Source organism: Salvelinus namaycush, chromosome 36 (assembly GCF_016432855.1).
Source record: "Salvelinus namaycush isolate Seneca chromosome 36, SaNama_1.0, whole genome shotgun sequence".
NCBI classification, from domain to species: Eukaryota; Metazoa; Chordata; class Actinopteri; order Salmoniformes; family Salmonidae; genus Salvelinus; species Salvelinus namaycush.
In genome coordinates this window covers 17,913,484-17,936,495 of record NC_052342.1, presented here as the reverse complement: position 1 = coordinate 17,936,495, position 23,012 = coordinate 17,913,484, and the positions used below count along the sequence as shown (strand labels likewise).

The following is a 23,012-nucleotide window of genomic DNA, read 5'->3' as shown; positions in this document are numbered from 1 at the left end:
TATGTCTGGCTATGTGTGTAAATATGTAAATATGTCTGGTTTTGTGTGTAAATATGTAAATATGTCTGGCTATGTGTGGAAATATGTCAATATGTCTGGCTTTGTGTGGAAATATGTAAATATGTCTGGCTATGTGTGCCAATGTGTAAATATGTCTGGCTATGTGTGTAAATATGTTTGGCTATGTGTGGAAATGTGTAAATATGTCTGGCTATGTGTGGAAATATGTCAATATGTCTAGCTATGTGTGGAAATATGTCAATATGTCTGGCTATGTGTGGAAATATGTCAATATGTCTGGCTATGTGTGGAAATATGTCAATATGTCTGGCTATGTGTGGTAATGTGTAAATATGTCTGGTTATGTGTGGTAATGTGTAAATATGTCTGGTTATGTGTGGTAATGTAGCTAATTATATGTGGTTATGTATTCTGTGTGTTCCAGTCCAGTGTCCGGTGGGAACCTACTACTCCCTAGAGTATGCAGAGTGTGAGAGCTGCTGGCTGGGGTCCTTCCAGGAACAGGAGGGTCAGATGGAGTGTAAAACCTGTCCTGATGGATCCTCCACAGCCTACCTCCACGCACGCAGCCAGGACCAGTGCAAAGGTAAAACACGGTAACCCTCCAGAGGTAAAACACTGTAACCCTCCAGAGGTAAAACACGGTAACCCTCCAGAGGTAAAACGCTGTAACCCTCCAGAGGTAAAACGCTGTTACCCTGCAGAGGTAAAACGCTGTTACCCTCCAGAGGTAAAACGCTGTTACCCTCCAGAGGTAAATGCTGTAACCCTCCAGAGGTAAATGACTGTAACCCTCCAGAGGTAAAACACTGTAACACTCCAGAGGTAAATACTGTAACACTCCAGAGGTAAAACACTGTAACACTCCAGAGGTAAATACTGTAACCCTCCAGAGGTAAAATGCTGTAACCCTCCAGAGGTAAAACACTGTAACCCTCCAGAGGTAAAACACTGTAACCCTCCAGAGGTAAAACACTGTAACCCTCCAGAGGTAAAACACTGTAACCCTCCAGAGGTAAAACAATGTAACCCTCCAGAGGTAAAACAATGTAACCCTCCAGAGGTAAATGATGTTACCCTCCAGAGGTAAATGCTGTTACCCTCCAGAGGTAAATGCTGTTACCCTCCAGAGGTAAAAAACTGTAACCCTCCAGAGGTAAAACACTGTTACCCTCCAGAGGTAAAACACTGTAACCCTCCAGAGGTAAAACACTGTTATCTTCCAGAGGTAAATACTGTTATCCTTCAGAGGTAAATACTGTTATCCTCCAGAGGTAAATGCTGTTACCCTCCAGAGGTAAATGCTGTAACTCTCCAGAGGTAAATCACTGTAACCCTGCAGAGGTAAAACACTGTAACCCTGCAGAGGTAAAACACGGTAACCCTCCATAGGTAAAACAATGTAACCCTGCAGAGGTAAAACACGGTAACACTCCAGAGGTAAAACACTGTAACCCTCCAGAGGTTAAACACTGTAACCCTCCAGAGGTAAATGCTGTAACCCTCCAGATGTAAAAGACATGTACAAGGTCCTCATACATTGGTTATACTGTACATAGGCCTGGAGTTTTTCTCACCAGGTGATCTGACTAGGGAAAAAACACTGGGTCCCAGTACCTAGTCAGAACTGACCAGGAAAAATGTTGGGTCCTAAAATACTGTATCATCAACTATATTCATCATGAGCAGGTGGCACCATTTCTACAATATCCTGAAGGCTATAAACTCAATGACCTCTTTACTGTGAGAGGTAAAACACTGTAACCCTCCAGGGGTAAAACATTTTAACCCTCCAGAGGTAAAACACTGTAACCCTCCAGAGGTAAATCACTGTAACCCTCTAGAGGTAAATGCTGTTACCCTCCAGAGGTAAAACACTGTAACCCTCCAGAGGTAAAACACTGTAACCCTCCAGAGGTAAAACACTGTAACCCTCCAGAGGTAAAACGCTGTTACCCTCCAGAGGTAAAACACTGTAACCCTCCAGAGGTAAAACAGTGTAACACTCCAGAGGTAAATACTGTAACCCTCCAGAGATAAAACGCTGTAACCCTCCAGAGGTAAATACTGTAACCCTCCAGAGGTAAAACGCTGTAACCCTCCAGAGGTAAAACGCTGTTACCCTCCAGAGGTAAATGCTGTTACCCTCCAGAGGTAAATGCTGTTACGCCCCAGAAATAAATGCTGTAACCCCCCAGAGGTAAAACACTGTAACCCTCCAGAGGTAAAACACTGTAACCCTCCAGAGGTAAAACACTGTAACCCTCCAGAGGTAAAACGCTGTTACCCTCCAGAGGTAAAACGCTGTTACCCTGCAGAGGTAAAACGCTGTTACCCTGCAGAGGTAAAACGCTGTTACCCTGCAGAGGTAAATGCTGTTACCCTGCAGAGGTAAATGCTGTTACCCTCCAGAGGTAAATGCTGTAAACCTCCAGAGGTAAAACACTGTAACCCTCCAGAGGTAAAACACTGTAACCCTCCAGAGGTAAAACACTCTAACCCTCCAGAGGTAAAACACTGTAACCCTCCAGAGGTAAATGCTGTAACCCTCCAGAGGTAAAATACATGTACAAGGTCCTCATACATTGGTTATACTGTACATAGGCCTGGAGTTTTTCTGACCAAGTGATCTGACTAGGAAAAAAACACTGGGTCCCAGTACCTAGTCAGAACTGACCGGGAAAAATGTTGGGTCCTAAAATACTGTATCATCAACTATATTCATCATGAGCAGGTGGCACCATTTCTACAATATCCCGAAGGCTATAAACTCAATGACCTCCTTACTGTGATATGTTTATAGTGTATGTGTTTCTGTGTGTGTGTTTTCAGAGCAGTGCAGGCCTGGAAGTTACTCTGTGAACGGGCTGGAGACGTGCGAGTCGTGCCCACTGGGGCACTACCAGCCTGGGTTTGGATCCAGAGAGTGTCTGGTCTGTCCGGATGAGACCTCCACCGTCACCAGCGGGGCAAGGGAGATGTCTGAGTGTGGAGGTGAGTTAGAGAGAGAGAGAGACAGAAACTATACAGTACTCAGACTCGGAACTCGCCACGGACCCTGTGAAGAGGCAGCGGTCTAAGGCACTGCATCTCAGTGTAAGAGGCGTCACTACAGTCCCTGGTTCGAATCAAGGCTGAATCACATCCGGCCGTGATTGGGAGGCCCATAGGGCGGCGCACAATTGCCCCAGCGTCGTACGGGTTTGGCCGGGTAGGCCGTCATTGTAAATAAGAATGTTCTTAACTGACTTGCCTTAAATTAAATAAAAGAGGGGAGGGGAAATCACAGACATGACACTCAGACTGAACTCACTGACTCTGCATAAAAATATGATTACTGAGCTTACTTTCATCTGTGACACTGACTAACTGTCTCCCCTCTCCCCTTCCCCTCCAGTTCCTTGTTTGGCAGGTCATTTCTCTCGAACAGGTTTGGTCCCCTGCTATCCCTGCCCCAGAGACTACTACCAACCCGACCACGGCCGCTCCTACTGCCTCGCCTGCCCTTTCTACGGCACCACCACAGTCACCGGGGCCACTGCCATACAACACTGCTCCAGTAAGTTACACTACACTGGCTGAATTTCACATCACACCCTACTGTTATACTACACTGGCTGAGTTTCACATCACACCCTACTGTTACAATACACTGGCTGTTATATTACACTGGCTGAGTTTCACATCACACCCTACTGTTACACTACACTGGATGAGTTTCACATCACACCCTACTGTTATACTACACTGGATGAGTTTCAAATCACACCCTACTGTTACACTACACTGGCTGAATTTCACATCACACCCTACTGTTATACTACACTGGCAGAGTTTCAAATCACACCCTACTGTTATACTACACTGGCTGAGTTTCAAATCACACCCTACTGTTACACTACACTGGCTGAGTTTCACATCCCACCCTACTGTTACACTACACTGGCTGAGTTTCAAATCACACCCTACTGTTACACTTCACTGGATGAGTTTCACATCACACCCTACTGTTACACTACACTGGCTGAGTTTCACATAACACCCTACTGTTACACTACACTGGCTGAGTTTCACATCACACCCTACTGTTACACTACACTGGCTGAGTTTCACATCACACCCTACTGTTACACTACACTGGCTGAGTTTCACATCACACCCTACTGTTACACTACACTGGATGAGTTTCACATCACACCCTACTGTTACACTACACTGGCTGAGTTTCACATCACACCCTACTGTTACACTACACTGGATGAGTTTCACATCACACCCTACTGTTACACTACACTGGCTGAGTTTCACATCACACCCTACTGTTACACTACACTGGCTGAGTTTCAAATCACACCCTACTGTTACACTACACTGACTGAGTTTCACATCACACCCTACTGTTACACTACACTGGCTGAGTTTCACATCACACCCTACTGTTACACTACACTGGCTGAGTTTCACATCACACCCTACTGTTATACTACACTGGCTGAGTTTCACATCACACCCTACTGTTACACTACACTGGCTGAGTTTCACATCCCACCCTACTGTTACACTACACTGGCTGAGTTTCAAATCACACCCTACTGTTACACTTCACTGGATGAGTTTCACATCACACCCTACTGTTACACTACACTGGCTGAGTTTCACATCACACCCTACTGTTACACTACACTGGCTGAGTTTCACATCACACCCTACTGTTACACTACACTGGCTGAGTTTCACATCACACCCTACTGTTACACTACACTGGCTGAGTTTCACATCACACCCTACTGTTACACTACACTGGATGAGTTTCACATCACACCCTACTGTTACACTACACTGGCTGAGTTTCACATCACACCCTACTGTTACACTACACTGGATGAGTTTCACATCACACCCTACTGTTACACTACACTGGCTGAGTTTCACATCACACCCTACTGTTACACTACACTGGCTGAGTTTCAAATCACACCCTACTGTTACACTACACTGACTGAGTTTCACATCACACCCTACTGTTACACTACACTGGCTGAGTTTCACATCACACCCTACTGTTACACTACACTGGCTGAGTTTCACATCACACCCTACTGTTATACTACACTGGCTGAGTTTCACATCACACCCTACTGTTACACTACACTGGCTGAGTTTCAAATCACACCCTACTGTTACACTACACTGGCTGAGTTTCACATCACACCCTACTGTTACACTACACTGGCTGAGTTTCAAATCACACCCTACTGTTACACTACACTGGATGAGTTTCACATCACACCCTACTGTTACACTACACTGGATGAGTTTCACATCACACCCTACTGTTACACTACACTGGATGAGTTTCACATCACACCCTACTGTTACACTACACTGGATGAGTTTCACATCACACCCTACTGTTACACTACACTGGCTGAGTTTCACATCACACCCTACTGTTACACTACACTGGCTGAGTTTCACATCACACCCTACTGTTACACTACACTGGATGAGTTTCACATCACACCCTACTGTTACACTACACTGGATGAGTTTCACATCACACCCTACTGTTACACTACACTGGATGAGTTTCACATCACACCCTACTGTTACACTACACTGGATGAGTTTCACATCACACCCTACTGTTACACTACACTGGATGAGTTTCACATCACACCCTACTGTTACACTACACTGGCTGAGTTTCACATCACACCCTACTGTTACACTACACTGGCTGAGTTTCAAATCACACCCTACTGTTACACTACACTGACTGAGTTTCACATCACACCCTACTGTTACACTACACTGGATGAGTTTCACATCACACCCTACTGTTACACTACACTGGATGAGTTTCACATCACACCCTACTGTTACACTACACTGGCTGAGTTTCACATCACACCCTACTGTTACACTACACTGACTGAGTTTCACATCACACCCTACTGTTACACTACACTGGATGAGTTTCAGATCACACCCTACTGTTACACTACACTGGCTGAGTTTCACATCACACCCTACTGTTACACTACACTGGCTGAGTTTCACATCACACCCTACTGTTACACTACACTGGATGAGTTTCACATCACACCCTACTGTTACACTACACTGGCTGAGTTTCACATCACACCCTACTGTTACACTACACTGACTGAGTTTCACATCACACCCTACTGTTACACTACACTGGATGAGTTTCAGATCACACCCTACTGTTACACTACACTGGCTGAGTTTCACATAACACCCTACTGTTACACTACACTGGATGAGTTTCACATCACACCCTACTGTTACACTACACTGGCTGAGTTTCACATCACACCCTACTGTTACACTACACTGGATGAGTTTCACATCACACCCTACTGTTACACTACACTGGATGAGTTTCACATCACACCCTACTGTTACACTACACTGGATGAGTTTCACATCACACCCTACTGTTACACTACACTGGATGAGTTTCAGATCACACCCTACTGTTACACTACACTGGCTGAGTTTCACATAACACCCTACTGTTACACTACACTGGATGAGTTTCACATCACACCCTACTGTTACACTACACTGGCTGAGTTTCACATCACACCCTACTGTTACACTACACTGGCTGAGTTTCACATCACACCCTACTGTTACACTACACTGGATGAGTTTCACATCACACCCTACTGTTACACTACACTGGCTGAGTTTCACATCACACCCTACTGTTACACTACACTGGATGAGTTTCACATCACACCCTACTGTTACACTACACTGGATGAGTTTCACATCACACCCTACTGTTACACTACACTGGATGAGTTTCACATCACACCCTACTGTTACACTACACTGGCTGAGTTTCACATCACACCCTACTGTTACACTACACTGGCTGAGTTTCACATCACACCCTACTGTTACACTACACTGGATGAGTTTCACATCACACCCTACTGTTACACTACACTGGATGAGTTTCACATCACACCCTACTGTTACACTACACTGGATGAGTTTCACATCACACCCTACTGTTACACTACACTGGATGAGTTTCACATCACACCCTACTGTTACACTACACTGGATGAGTTTCACATCACACCCTACTGTTACACTACACTGGCTGAGTTTCACATCACACCCTACTGTTACACTACACTGGCTGAGTTTCAAATCACACCCTACTGTTACACTACACTGACTGAGTTTCACATCACACCCTACTGTTACACTACACTGGATGAGTTTCACATCACACCCTACTGTTACACTACACTGGATGAGTTTCACATCACACCCTACTGTTACACTACACTGGCTGAGTTTCACATCACACCCTACTGTTACACTACACTGACTGAGTTTCACATCACACCCTACTGTTACACTACACTGGATGAGTTTCAGATCACACCCTACTGTTACACTACACTGGCTGAGTTTCACATCACACCCTACTGTTACACTACACTGGCTGAGTTTCACATCACACCCTACTGTTACACTACACTGGATGAGTTTCACATCACACCCTACTGTTACACTACACTGGCTGAGTTTCACATCACACCCTACTGTTACACTACACTGACTGAGTTTCACATCACACCCTACTGTTACACTACACTGGATGAGTTTCAGATCACACCCTACTGTTACACTACACTGGCTGAGTTTCACATAACACCCTACTGTTACACTACACTGGCTGAGTTTCACATCACACCCTACTGTTACACTACACTGGCTGAGTTTCACATCACACCCTACTGTTACACTACACTGGCTGAGTTTCACATCACACCCTACTGTTACACTACACTGGATGAGTTTCACATCACACCCTACTGTTACACTACACTGGCTGAGTTTCACATCACACCCTACTGTTACACTACACTGGATGAGTTTCACATCACACCCTACTGTTACACTACACTGGCTGAGTTTCACATCACACCCTACTGTTACACTACACTGGCTGAGTTTCAAATCACACCCTACTGTTACACTACACTGACTGAGTTTCACATCACACCCTACTGTTACACTACACTGGCTGAGTTTCACATCACACCCTACTGTTACACTACACTGGCTGAGTTTCACATCACACCCTACTGTTATACTACACTGGCTGAGTTTCACATCACACCCTACTGTTACACTACACTGGCTGAGTTTCACATCCCACCCTACTGTTACACTACACTGGCTGAGTTTCAAATCACACCCTACTGTTACACTTCACTGGATGAGTTTCACATCACACCCTACTGTTACACTACACTGGCTGAGTTTCACATCACACCCTACTGTTACACTACACTGGCTGAGTTTCACATCACACCCTACTGTTACACTACACTGGCTGAGTTTCACATCACACCCTACTGTTACACTACACTGGCTGAGTTTCACATCACACCCTACTGTTACACTACACTGGATGAGTTTCACATCACACCCTACTGTTACACTACACTGGCTGAGTTTCACATCACACCCTACTGTTACACTACACTGGCTGAGTTTCACATCACACCCTACTGTTACACTACACTGGCTGAGTTTCAAATCACACCCTACTGTTACACTACACTGACTGAGTTTCACATCACACCCTACTGTTACACTACACTGGCTGAGTTTCACATCACACCCTACTGTTACACTACACTGGCTGAGTTTCACATCACACCCTACTGTTATACTACACTGGCTGAGTTTCACATCACACCCTACTGTTACACTACACTGGCTGAGTTTCAAATCACACCCTACTGTTACACTACACTGGCTGAGTTTCACATCACACCCTACTGTTACACTACACTGGCTGAGTTTCAAATCACACCCTACTGTTACACTACACTGGATGAGTTTCACATCACACCCTACTGTTACACTACACTGGATGAGTTTCACATCACACCCTACTGTTACACTACACTGGATGAGTTTCACATCACACCCTACTGTTACACTACACTGGATGAGTTTCACATCACACCCTACTGTTACACTACACTGGCTGAGTTTCACATCACACCCTACTGTTACACTACACTGGCTGAGTTTCACATCACACCCTACTGTTACACTACACTGGATGAGTTTCACATCACACCCTACTGTTACACTACACTGGATGAGTTTCACATCACACCCTACTGTTACACTACACTGGATGAGTTTCACATCACACCCTACTGTTACACTACACTGGATGAGTTTCACATCACACCCTACTGTTACACTACACTGGATGAGTTTCACATCACACCCTACTGTTACACTACACTGGCTGAGTTTCACATCACACCCTACTGTTACACTACACTGGCTGAGTTTCAAATCACACCCTACTGTTACACTACACTGACTGAGTTTCACATCACACCCTACTGTTACACTACACTGGATGAGTTTCACATCACACCCTACTGTTACACTACACTGGATGAGTTTCACATCACACCCTACTGTTACACTACACTGGCTGAGTTTCACATCACACCCTACTGTTACACTACACTGACTGAGTTTCACATCACACCCTACTGTTACACTACACTGGATGAGTTTCAGATCACACCCTACTGTTACACTACACTGGCTGAGTTTCACATCACACCCTACTGTTACACTACACTGGCTGAGTTTCACATCACACCCTACTGTTACACTACACTGGATGAGTTTCACATCACACCCTACTGTTACACTACACTGGCTGAGTTTCACATCACACCCTACTGTTACACTACACTGACTGAGTTTCACATCACACCCTACTGTTACACTACACTGGATGAGTTTCAGATCACACCCTACTGTTACACTACACTGGCTGAGTTTCACATCACACCCTACTGTTACACTACACTGGATGAGTTTCACATCACACCCTACTGTTACACTACACTGGCTGAGTTTCACATCACACCCTACTGTTACACTACACTGGCTGAGTTTCACATCACACCCTACTGTTACACTACACTGGATGAGTTTCACATCACACCCTACTGTTACACTACACTGGATGAGTTTCACATCCCACCCTACTGTTATACTACACTGGCTGAGTTTCACATCACACCCTACTGTTACACTACACTGGATGAGTTTCACATCACACCCTACTGTTACACTACACTGGATGAGTTTCACATCACACCCTACTGTTACACTACACTGGCTGAGTTTCACATCACACCCTACTGTTACACTACACTGACTGAGTTTCACATCACACCCTACTGTTACACTACACTGGCTGAGTTTCACATGTCACGGCTCCTCCTCTGCAGTGCAGGGGGCGGTTCCTCCTGCAGGCAGAGGAGGGTCGTTAGTGATTGGAGCCACCTGGGCTCAGGGTATAAAACTGCTTACTAATCACCTCTCTCTCTCTCTCTCTCTCTCTCTCTCTGCTCCTCCAGGTATGCTCATGATTTGTTTGTTCCTTTTTAGTTTTGCATAGTTTTCACTCAGTCATGTTCACACACACATATTCATGCACCCATGCACTTTACATACACCTTACATTATGATACATCCACACCTCATTCCTTTTTCTTAGTTTAAGTTCATAGTTTGTTTAATAATAAAGAACACTTTTAAATTGGCCTATACCTGTTGTTCGTGTCCTCTCATTTGTCACAGGCTATGAGCCGGCTTGTGACAAGTGGGGACTCGTCCGGGATAGTAGTTAACTTGGGTTAGTTTAGTTTAGTTTGCCAAATGTTTTTTTGTTTGAGTGGATGTTTTGGTTGGGCCAATTTTGTTTAAGAGAGAGTTGAGAGCCATGTGTTCTTTTGGTTCAGTTAGTTTGGTAGCTAAGCAATTCACTCTGTGTTTTTCTGGGTTTTGTTCAGGTGGGAGTCCTCTCCTGTTCAGGCATATCAGCAAGTGTCCATAGGAGGCTTGTGGTGTTTTTGTTTTAGGTGGCAGTGAACGTGGGTAGAGCATCCCTTTCCCTTTTCCCCTACATCGGCTCGGGAGCACCTCCGTGGTTATGGGAGGGCCGCCAGTTTCTGGTTGTCTTTTCCACTCCACTGGTTTTGTGTGCATAAAACCCCACCACATGTGACTGCACGAAGACCAGGGCCAGTTAGTTAGTAGTTTTGGAGGATAGTGGGGTGTGGCTCCTGTCCTTGAACCCAGATTGACAGCAGGTGAGTTGTGTTTTTTTGAGCATTTGTAATAGTTGTATTGGTTGAGGAAAATGTCTTCCATTTTGTGTAGTTTTGTTCAAGCTCCTTTAGAGGTAGCCTTAGAGTTGTGTACTAAGGAGCAGTTAATTGAAATTGCTGAACATTATCAGATTGAGATTGTTGATAAAAAAATTAAAGAGACTGTTAAAACTAGCTTAAAGCAGGGTCTTAGGGAAATGGGTGTTTTTGGCGGTCAGTCTGCTAGTAGTGAGGGTGCAAGTTTTCAGTCTAGCCCTTCATTAACTTTTGAGCAGCAGAGGGAACTGTTGCAAATGCAATTAGAGATAGAGCGATTGAGAAATGCTAATAGACCGGAAAGACTACCACAGTTTGATGTTTCACAGAATCTTCGTTTGTTGCCTAAATTTGATGAGTCAGATCCAGACACATACTTTACTTTATTTGAGCGTATTGCGGAAGCTAGAGCTTGGTCAGATTTGGACATGACTATGTTGTTGCAATGTGTACTTACAGGTAAAGCACGTGAGGCTTTTGCAGCACTGAGTGTAGCTGACAGTAAAGTTTATGCTAAAGTTAAATCAGCAGTTCTGAAGGTCTACGAGCTTGTGCCAGAGGCATATCGTCAACGTTTTCGTTACAGGAAAAAGTTAGATTCACAAACCTATTCTGAGTTTGTTTGTGATTTGACTTCTGCATTTAATCGTTGGTGTACAGCTTCTGAAGTTAGTACTTTTGAGGGTCTGTCTAATTTGATTGTGTTAGAACAGTTCAAAAATTCTGTGTCTGACCAGGTTGCTACATACATGAATGAACGTAAAGTTAAGTCTCCAAGTGATGCAGCCATCCTTGCAGATGAGTACAGGCTAACACATAAAAGCCATTTTGAGTCAAACAGTGACATGTACCATGAAAATAACTTTACTCCTAGGAATAGTAGGTCACCTTTTTTGGGGGCTTCTTTCCAAAGGCCTCAGCAGAAGTTTGGGTCTGGAGGACTTAAAGCACCGGTTAATGCTAATACCTGTCGCTACTGCTTAGTTGAAGGACATTGGAAGAAAAATTGTCCTCTGCTTAAATCAAAACAGTCAGTTCAAGTTAAACCTGCTGTGATGGCAAGTCCTGTTACAGCCTCTGACCACCAGGGTGAGCTGTTTCAGCCACTAGTTGAGTTTGATTCTCAGTTTTCCCGCTGTGATTTTTCAGCCTTTATTTCAGATGGTGTAGTGTCCCTGGTAGATGGCAACCAGAATGTTAAAATCAAGATCCTAAGAGACACTGGAGCTTTAGATTCTTTTATTCTGGAATCTGTTTTGCCGTTCTCTAAAGAGTCTGATACTGGCCGTTGTGTAATGGTATGTGGTATGGGTTTAGTTCCATTCTCTTGTCCTTTACATGAAGTTACCCTAAAATGTGGTCTGGTAGAGGGTGATGTAGATGTTGGGGTTAGACCTTAGTTGCCAGTAGAGGGAGTACACATGATTTTGGGGAATGACTTGGCAGGTAGTAAGGTGTGGGCAGATGGCAAATTAAACATCTGTAAGAAGCAACCTTCAGTGTCCCCTGCAAGGGAATCTCCGGATCAGAACTGTGTGTCTCCTGAGGTATTTCCAGTTTGTGCGGTTACCCGCGCAGCCTCTCGTAAGGAGATTGAGAGTAAGCCAGAAAGTCTTGAGTTGCCAGTCAAACTCCAGACAGAACAGTTGACTAGTTCTAGAGATTCATTGATGGCTGAGCAAAAAGCCGATACTACTTTGGCTGATCTGTTTGATAAAGTGGTTCCTGATTCAGTGGTGAGGAATAGTGCTCAGTGTTATTTTCTTCTTGATGGGCTGTTGGTCAGGAAATGGGTTCCACACTATGATCAGGGTTTAGGAGAACCAGTCTTTCAAATAGTTGTACCTACTACTTTGCGAAATAAAGTGTTGCAAACTTCACATGGTGATGTGGCAGGTCATATGGGTGTTCGTAAAACGTATGATCGTATACTTCGTTATTTTTTCTGGCCACGTTTAAAGCGGGATGTATCTCAGTTTATTAAAACTTGTCATACGTGTCAGTGTACAAGTAAGCCAAACCAGGTCTTACAAGGTCGGTTGAAAAACTCCCAGACTTTGCAAAACCTTGGGGTTTTGGTAGATCATTTAGACTCTGAGAAACGTGATGAATTTTTTGATGTTTTGTTTTCTGACACTCCATCGCAAACCCACTTAATTGAACATGATATAGACATCGGAGATGCTAAGCCTATCAAACAGAGATTTTATCGTGTGTCTGAGGAGAAGAGACTGAAACTGGAAACAGAGATGCAGTCTATGTTGGACAATGGTATTGATTTGGCAAAATGTGAGTTTGCCAAAGCCACAGTCACATACCTAGGCAAGGTTGTTGGTCAGGGATTTGTCTGTCCCGTGGAAGCCAAGGTTCAGGCTGTGAAGCAGTTCCCACAGCCCTCTACAAAGAAAGAACTGATGCGCTTCCTGGGAATGGCGGGGTACTACCGTGCTTTTTGTAAAAACTTTTCGGTAGTAGTGTCCCCACTGACCAATCTGTTGAAGGCCAAGGCTGAATTTATCTGGTCCACCCAGTGTCAAGAGGCATTTGATGCAGTTAAGACTCTTTTGTGTTTGGCACCTGTGTTGGTAGCACCAAATTTTGGGAAACCTTTCAAATTGCAGGTAGACGCCAGTCAAATCGGTGCTGGGGCTGTGCTTCTCCAGGAGAATGACGTTAAGGTTGAGTGTCCAGTCAGTTTCTTCTCCCGGAAATTTAATAAGTATCAGAAACTATTCTGTAATTGAAAAGGAGGCTTTAGGTCTCATTTGGGCTTTACAGCACTTCGAGGTCTATGTTGGTTCTGGTTTGACCCCTTTAACTGTGTTCACTGACCACAACCCACTTGTTTTTTCATTGCTGTTGCTGTTGCTGATGCTCTGTCCCGTGCTCCTTTAACCTAGCTTGTATCTTTTCTCTGCTGACCCCTACGGGCTGTCTGAGCCTCTTTCCTCTTAAATTGCTCCTCAGGTACCAAGGCTGCTGAGTTTGAGGGGCGGACAGTCAGCTGGGGGACACGGGGCTACTGCTAGGAGCCGGGATTGGTATTTTTTTTTTTTTTTTATTTGGTTTTTGGGGAAATTTGAATTATTTGGAATATGTTGGAGGAAGTTGGGTTGAGGGTGGGACCCTCATTTTTAAGGAGGGGGGTGTCACGGCTCCTCCTCTGCAGTGCAGGGGGCGGTTCCTCCTGCAGGCAGAGGAGGGTCGTTAGTGATTGGAGCCACCTGGGCTCAGGGTATAAAACTGCTTACTAATCACCTCTCTCTCTCTCTCTCTCTCTCTCTCTCTCTCTCTCTCTCTCTCTCTGCTCCTCCAGGTATGCTCATGATTTGTTTGTTCCTTTTTAGTTTTGCATAGTTTTCACTCAGTCATGTTCACACACACATATTCATGCACCCATGCACTTTACATACACCTTACATTATGATACATCCACACCTCATTCCTTTTTCTTAGTTTAAGTTCATAGTTTGTTTAATAATAAAGAACACTTTTAAATTGGCCTATACCTGTTGTTCGTGTCCTCTCATTTGTCACAGGCTATGAGCCGGCTTGTGACACACATCACACCCTACTGTTACACTACACTGGATGAGTTTCACATCACACCCTACTGTTACACTACACTGGCTGAGTTTCACATCACACCCTACTGTTACACTACACTGACTGAGTTTCAAATCACACCCTACTGTTACACTACACTGGCTGAGTTTCACATCACACCCTACTGTTACACTACACTGGCTGAGTTTCACATCACACCCTACTGTTACACTACACTGGATGAGTTTCAAATCACACCCTACTGTTACACTACACTGGCTGAGTTTCAAATCACACCCTACTGTTACACTACACTGGATGAGTTTCACATCACACCCTACTGTTACACTACACTGGCTGAGTTTCACATCACACCCTACTGTTACACTACACTGGATGAGTTTCACATCACACCCTACTGTTACACTACACTGGATGAGTTTCAAATCACACCCTACTGTTACACTACACTGACTGAGTTTCAAATCACACCCTACTGTTACACTACACTGGCTGAGTTTCACATCACACCCTACTGTTACACTACACTGGATGAGTTTCACAGCACACCCTACTGTTACACTACACTGGCTGAGTTTCACAGCACACCCTACTGTTACACTACACTGGATGAGTTTCAAATCACACCCTACTGTTACACTACACTGGCTGAGTTTCAAATCACACCCTACTGTTACACTACACTGGCTGAGTTTCACATCACACCCTACTGTTACACTACACTGGCTGAGTTTCACATCACACCCTACTGTTACACTACACTGGATGAGTTTCACATCACACCCTACTGTTACACTACACTGGCTGAGTTTCAAATCACACCCTACTGTTACACTACACTGGCTGAGTTTCACATCACACCCTACTGTTACACTACACTGGCTGAGTTTCACATCACACCCTACTGTTACACTACACTGGATGAGTTTCACATCACACCCTACTGTTACACTACACTGGCTGAGTTTCACATCACACCCTACTGTTACACTACACTGGATGAGTTTCAAATCACACCCTACTGTTACACTACACTGGCTGAGTTTCACATCACACCCTACTGTTACACTACACTGGCTGAGTTTCACATCACACCCTACTGTTACACTACACTGGATGAGTTTCACATCACACCCTACTGTTACACTACACTGGCTGAGTTTCAAATCACACCCTACTGTTACACTACACTGGCTGAGTTTCACATCACACCCTACTGTTACACTACACTGGCTGAGTTTCACATCACACCCTACTGTTACACTACACTGGATGAGTTTCACATCACACCATACTGTTACACTACACTGGATGAGTTTCAAATCACACCCTACTGTTACACTACACTGGATGAGTTTCACATCACACCCTACTGTTACACTACACTGGCTGAGTTTCACATCACACCCTACTGTTACACTACACTGGCTGAGTTTCACATCACACCCTACTGTTACACTACACTGGCTGAGTTTCACATCACACCCTACTGTTACACTACACTGGATGAGTTTCACATCACACCATACTGTTACACTACACTGGATGAGTTTCAAATCACACCCTACTGTTACACTACACTGGATGAGTTTCACATCACACCCTACTGTTACACTACACTGGCTGAGTTTCACATCACACCCTACTGTTACACTACACTGGCTGAGTTTCACATCACACCCTACTGTTACACTACACTGGATGAGTTTCACATCACACCCTACTGTTACACTACACTGGCTGAGTTTCACATCACACCCTACTGTTACACTACACTGGATGAGTTTCAAATCACACCCTACTGTTACACTACACTGGCTGAGTTTCACATCACACCCTACTGTTACACTACACTGGCTGAGTTTCACATCACACCCTACTGTTACACTACACTGGATGAGTTTCACATCACACCCTACTGTTACACTACACTGGCTGAGTTTCAAATCACACCCTACTGTTACACTACACTGGCTGAGTTTCACATCACGCCCTACTGTTACACTACACTGGCTGAGTTTCACATCACACCCTACTGTTACACTACACTGGATGAGTTTCACATCACACCATACTGTTACACTACACTGGATGAGTTTCAAATCACACCCTACTGTTACACTACACTGGCTGAGTTTCACATCACACCCTACTGTTACACTACACTGGCTGAGTTTCACATCACACCCTACTGTTACACTACACTGGATGAGTTTCACATCACACCATACTGTTACACTACACTGGATGAGTTTCACATCACACCCTACTGTTACACTACACTGGCTGAGTTTCAAATCACACCCTACTGTTACACTACACTGGCTGAGTTTCACATCACACCCTACTGTTACACTACACTGGCTGAGTTTCACATCACACCCTACTGTTACACTACACTGGATGAGTTTCACATCACACCATACTGTTACACTACACTGGATGAGTTTCAAATCACACCCTACTGTTACACTACACTGGATGAGTTTCACATCACACCCTACTGTTACACTACACTGGCTGAGTTTCACATCACACCCTACTGTTACACTACACTGGCTGAGTTTCACATCACACCCTACTGTTACACTACACTGGATGAGTTTCACATCACACCCTACTGTTACACTACACTGGCTGAGTTTCACATCACACCCTACTGTTACACTACACTGGATGAGTTTCAAATCACACCCTACTGTTACACTACACTGGCTGAGTTTCACATCACACCCTACTGTTACACTACACTGGCTGAGTTTCACATCACACCCTACTGTTACACTACACTGGATGAGTTTCACATCACACCCTACTGTTACACTACACTGGCTGAGTTTCAAATCACACCCTACTGTTACACTACACTGGCTGAGTTTCACATCACACCCTACTGTTACACTACACTGGCTGAGTTTCACATCACACCCTACTGTTACACTACACTGGATGAGTTTCACATCACACCATACTGTTACACTACACTGGATGAGTTTCAAATCACACCCTACTGTTACACTACACTGGCTGAGTTTCACATCACACCCTACTGTTACACTACACTGGCTGAGTTTCACATCACACCCTACTGTTACACTACACTGGCTGAGTTTCACATCACACCATACTGTTACACTACACTGGATGAGTTTCACATCACACCCTACTGTTACACTACACTGGCTGAGTTTATTTACTTAATTACTTCACATTCCTTTTTGCTTATACAGTATATATGCAACCAAATGTTCCTCTGGTGAAAATCAAGTTTGAACTGAATTCTAGTTTATTCCTGACACCTTTTCCCCTATAGTGCCCAACCTTTGACCTGAGTCTGCATCTGTAATGCCATTATATTCCTCATAGGACTACTGACACATGGCTCTGGTCAAAATGACACTCGACTGGTAACGGCATTATTTGAGACTGTAGACATACAACATTGTTTGAGACTGGGCCACTGAATGGAAAAGGGATCTGATAAAGGCTCAGGAAATAATGGAAATGTATTAGACATGTGACTACTGGGGAATGAAATACCCTACAAAAGAAAGGCCTTAAGTATGAGAACCAACCGTGGCTGGTAGAATAAATATGAGCTTAATGAAACTCTCTCTCTCACTCTCTCACATTCTCTCACTCTCTCACTCCCCATCCATCACTCCCCATCCATCACTCTCTCCCTCCCCTCTGTCAGGTTTTGGCTCTAGTTTCCTGCCCAAGGAGGAGAGTGTGACATCAGCCCCAGAGGTGGTGGTATCCCAGGACTACCAGGCTAGCAGCCAGGTGAGACTGACTGACTTACTGACCCATGTCCTCAAGAGACCTCAAGGGGTTACCCTGCAAACAATAATGAGTCACTAGGACGTCCCTGGGACGTCACGAAATGGTCGCCTAAAGTTGTCATGATGTTGTGTCATGGTCCACTGGAGGTTTTTGTCTAATACCCAGTTTGTCCCGGAGACGTCACCTGATGGTCGCAAAGAAATGTTCTCCTCCTCCAAAACATTTTTTACCCAGGGAACGCGCACCCTAGTTTCACTACACATCTCCCCTTGTTACTGTTGCTAAAGCCCTGATTGGTGAACCACTGATCCAGTCACAGCTCTTTGTCTTTTGGCAATGCTAGGGACACCCACCCACAAAAAGTACTTTTAGGATTGTTGGAGCAAAGTCTAATGCTTAATAAATGCTTGAGTTGAATAATAGTATTCAACTGATCGTTTTCCACAGCTGTCCAGTAACCTCTTTACATACAGTACCACACAGAGGAGTGATTTACTACTGTCTCCTTATCTCTGAGACACTAACAGCCAGCCAGGCTGAAATCTTCCGTTGTCTGTTTAGGCTCTAAAGGTCTTATCAATCATCCCCTATCTTAGACACATAGGCTGTGAGAACTGGTTAGAACTGGTTCTTGTTTTTATTATTTTTCTAAGGAAGTGGAGCCAATTACCCCTTATCTCTTTTGTAAGTTTGCCTCCCCCTTGGAGGGGTAAACAGCTCTGTGTAGATGAAGTAAATAAAGACTGTGTGATTTGTAAATAATCAAGTTCCTCCCCGGGAAATTTCAGGAGAGTTAACTTCCTTGTAATTGCTTCGATAAACTCTTAAAAACAAGCTCTGCCCGATCGTTGGAACAAGTTCTTCCTCAACAGTGTTTTGGAACTTAAATATTTGGCACACATAATTACATTGTGTATGTTTATTCATACAGTCATTATTATTTAACATGTCCTCTCCTGACGGATTTCACCTGTAGGCCTATTCCTACACTTTGCACTTCAAAGTAAACCTCAGCTCTGAAATACACTGAAATTCCGGAGTAACATTAAAACAGAATAATTTGCCCCACCAACATTAAACAACTATTCTGAAAACCCTCAAATTACTGAAATAAGTCAATTAAATAAATGAGAGAATAGCAGTGTGGGTTGAGAGCTTCAAGTTCCTTGGTGTCCACATCACCAACTATTATGGTCCGAACACACCAAGACAGTCGTGAAGAGGGCACAACAACCCCTATTCCCCCTCAGGAGACTGAAAAGATTTGTCATGGGTCCCCAGATCCTCAAAAAGTTCTACAGCTTCACCATCGAGAGTATACTGACCGGTTGTATCATCGCCTGGTATGGCAACTGCTCGGCATCTGACCGTAAGGCACTGTGGCCAAGCTTCCTGCCATTCAGGACCTCTATACTAAAAATTGTCAATAGCTCCGGCCACCCAAGTCATAGACTGTTCTCTCTGCTATCGCACGGCAAGTAGTACCGGAGCCCCAAGTCGAGGTCCAAAAGGCTCCTTAACAGCTTCTACCCCCAAGCCATAAGACTGCTGGACAATTAATCAAATGGCTACCTGGACTATTTGCATTGATCCCCCTTTTATTATACTGCTGCTACTCGCTGTTTATTATCAATGCATAGTCACTTTGCTCCTATCTACAGTGCATTCAAAAAGTATTCAGACCCCTTGAATTGTTTCCACATTTTGTTACGTTACAGCCTTATTCTAAAATGTATTACATCTTTTTTTTTGCTCATCGATCTACACACAATGCCCCATAAGGACAAAGCAAAAACAGGTTTTTAGAAATTGTACACATTTATAATAAAAAAAAAAACTGAAATATCACATTTACTTAAGTATTCAGATCCTTTACTCAGTACTTTGTTGAAGCACCTTTGACAGCGATAACAGCCTTGAGTCTTCTTGGGTTTGACGCTACAAGCTTGGCACACCTGTATTTTGGGAGTTTCTCCCATTCTTCTCTGCAGATACTCTCAAGCTCTGTCAGGTTGGATGGGGAGAGTCGCAGCACAGATATTTTCAGGTCTCTCTAGAGATTTTCGATCGGGTTCAAGTCTGGGCTCTGGCTGGGCCACCCAAGGACATTCAGAGACTTGTCCCAAAGCCACTCCTGCGTTGTCTTGGCTGTGTGCTTAGGTTTGTTGGCCTGTTAAAAGGTGAACCTTCGCTCCAGTCTGAGGTCCCAAGTGCTCAGGAGCAGGTTTTCATCAAGGATCTCTCTGTCCTTTGCTCCATTTACCTTTCCCTTAATCCTGACAAGTCTCCCAGTCCCTGCCGCTGAAAAAAATCCCCACAGCATGATGCTGCCACCACCATGCTGGCACTCTTTTGTTTTTCTCCAGACGTGGCATTTGGCATTCAGGCCAAAGAGTTCAATCTTGGTTTCATCAGACCAGAGAATCTTGTTTCTAATGGACTGAGTCCTTTAGGTGCCTTTTGGCAAACTCCAAGCGGGCTGTCATGTACCTTTTACTGAGTGGCTTCCGTGTGCCCACTCTACCATAAAGGCCTGATTGGCCTGAGAGTCTTTTTTGTTACCCTTGCCCAGATCTGTGCCTCGACACAATCCTGTATCGGAGCTCTACGGACAATTACTTCGACCTCATGCCTTACTTTTTGCTCTGACATGCACTGTCAAATGTAGGGCCTTATATAGACAGATGTGTGCCTTTCCAAGTCATGTCCAATCAATTGAATTTACCACAGGTGGACTCCAATCAAGTTGTAGAAACATCTCAAGGAGGATCAATGTAAACAGGATGCACCTGAGCTCAATTTCGAGGCTCATAGAAAATGTGTCTTCTACTCATTCAGTACCTATGGTCCGAAAACTTATGTAAATATGGTATTTCTTTTTTTATTTGTCATGAATTTGCAAAAATTTCTAAAAATCTGTTTTCGCTTTTCATTAAGTGATATTGTGTGTAGATTGATGAGGGGAAAATCATTTAATCCATTTTAGAATAAGGCTGTAATGTAACAAAATGTGGAAAAAGTCAGGGGGTCTGAATACTTTCTGAATGCACTTTACATGTACATATTACCTCAATTACCTCGACTAACCTGTAGCCCTGCACATTGACTCGGTACCGGTATCGCCTTGTATATACCTCGTTATTTTATTGTGTTTCTTTTTTTACTTTAGTTTATTTCATAAATGTTTTCTTAACTCTTATTTTCTTAAAACTGCATTGTTGGGCTTGTAAGTAAGCATTTCACAGTAAATTCTACACCTGTTGTATTCGCAACATGTGACGAATAAAATTAGATTTGATTGATTTGAGATAGCACTCTTTTGTTAAGTGCACATTTGTATTATACATACTGAATGTGTAGAAGACTTCAGAGAAAGCTACAGACTTTGTGGTACAGCAGCAGAAATCACAGGTTGGGTCATATTGAAAAGTCAGTACCATGTCAAATGTAATCATATTTTCACTGATTAAAGATTTTTATACTATTTTAGCTGGACAGCGTACCACTTACCTTAAAACACCCATACCATTTCATCACTTTACTTAAATTGTTTGGGACACCTGCGACCATCCCCTGACAAAAATCTCTAGGGGACCATGACACAAGAATGTTCAGGGGACCTTCAGGGGACCATGATACAATGTCCCAAGAACGTGCTAAAAACGTCCTCTGGGACATCCTGGGACAAACCGGGAGGTAGACAAAACCTCCAGGGGACCATGACACAACGTCCCAAGAACTTCCTCTGGGACGTTCCTGGGACAAACCGGTAACTAGACAAAACATTCAGGGGGCCATGACACAACGTCCCAAGAACGTCCTAAAAACGTCATCACGTGTTGTCCTGAGGACTAGTAAAATGAAAGTCCTTAAAACATCCCAAAAGGACCTGACATGGTCCTCAATGACGTCCTGGTAACTTACAGGGAACTAAACAAAGGTCCCCAGAGAAGTTCTCTTAGACTAGAGTGCACTGGGGATGATGAGTTGTAATCAGTAATGCTTCTGAGTAGGATGAGTACGGAATGTGAGAATGAAATGCTCTCTTCCTCCTGAAGTGATCACACTCCACACTCATAACCATAACTCACAACCACATGACTGTACCTGTATCTCCTCAGGTGTTCCATGAGTGTTTCCTGAATCCGTGTCAGAACAGGGGCACGTGTGAGGAGGTGGGGGCGGGATACGTGTGCACCTGTCTACCTGGTTTCACAGGTAAACTAAAACAGTTATGAATGGAATGAAAAGAGAACTTCCACATGTAACAGTGTTCTTCCGTCCCTCTCCTCGCCCCAACCTGGGCATGAATCAGGGACTCTCTGCACACATCAACAACAGTCACTCTCGAAGCACCGTTACCTATGATGTCACAAAAGCCAA

The 23,012-nt window shown here is 44.1% G+C and overlaps 1 protein-coding gene across 1 annotated transcript in view; it reads left to right on the top strand.

Annotated features, from left to right (window-relative positions):
• The window catches only part of LOC120030287 (sushi, von Willebrand factor type A, EGF and pentraxin domain-containing protein 1-like), a 93,560-nt gene that overhangs the window by 5,573 nt on the left and 64,975 nt on the right, over positions 1 to 23,012 (top strand). The window contains exons 7-11 of the mRNA XM_038975623.1: positions 446 to 607; positions 2,854 to 3,015; positions 3,419 to 3,580; positions 18,541 to 18,629; positions 22,751 to 22,847. Coding sequence (XP_038831551.1) covers positions 446 to 607; positions 2,854 to 3,015; positions 3,419 to 3,580; positions 18,541 to 18,629; positions 22,751 to 22,847 — 672 coding nt within the window. The remainder of the gene's footprint in view (positions 1 to 445; positions 608 to 2,853; positions 3,016 to 3,418; positions 3,581 to 18,540; positions 18,630 to 22,750; positions 22,848 to 23,012) is intronic.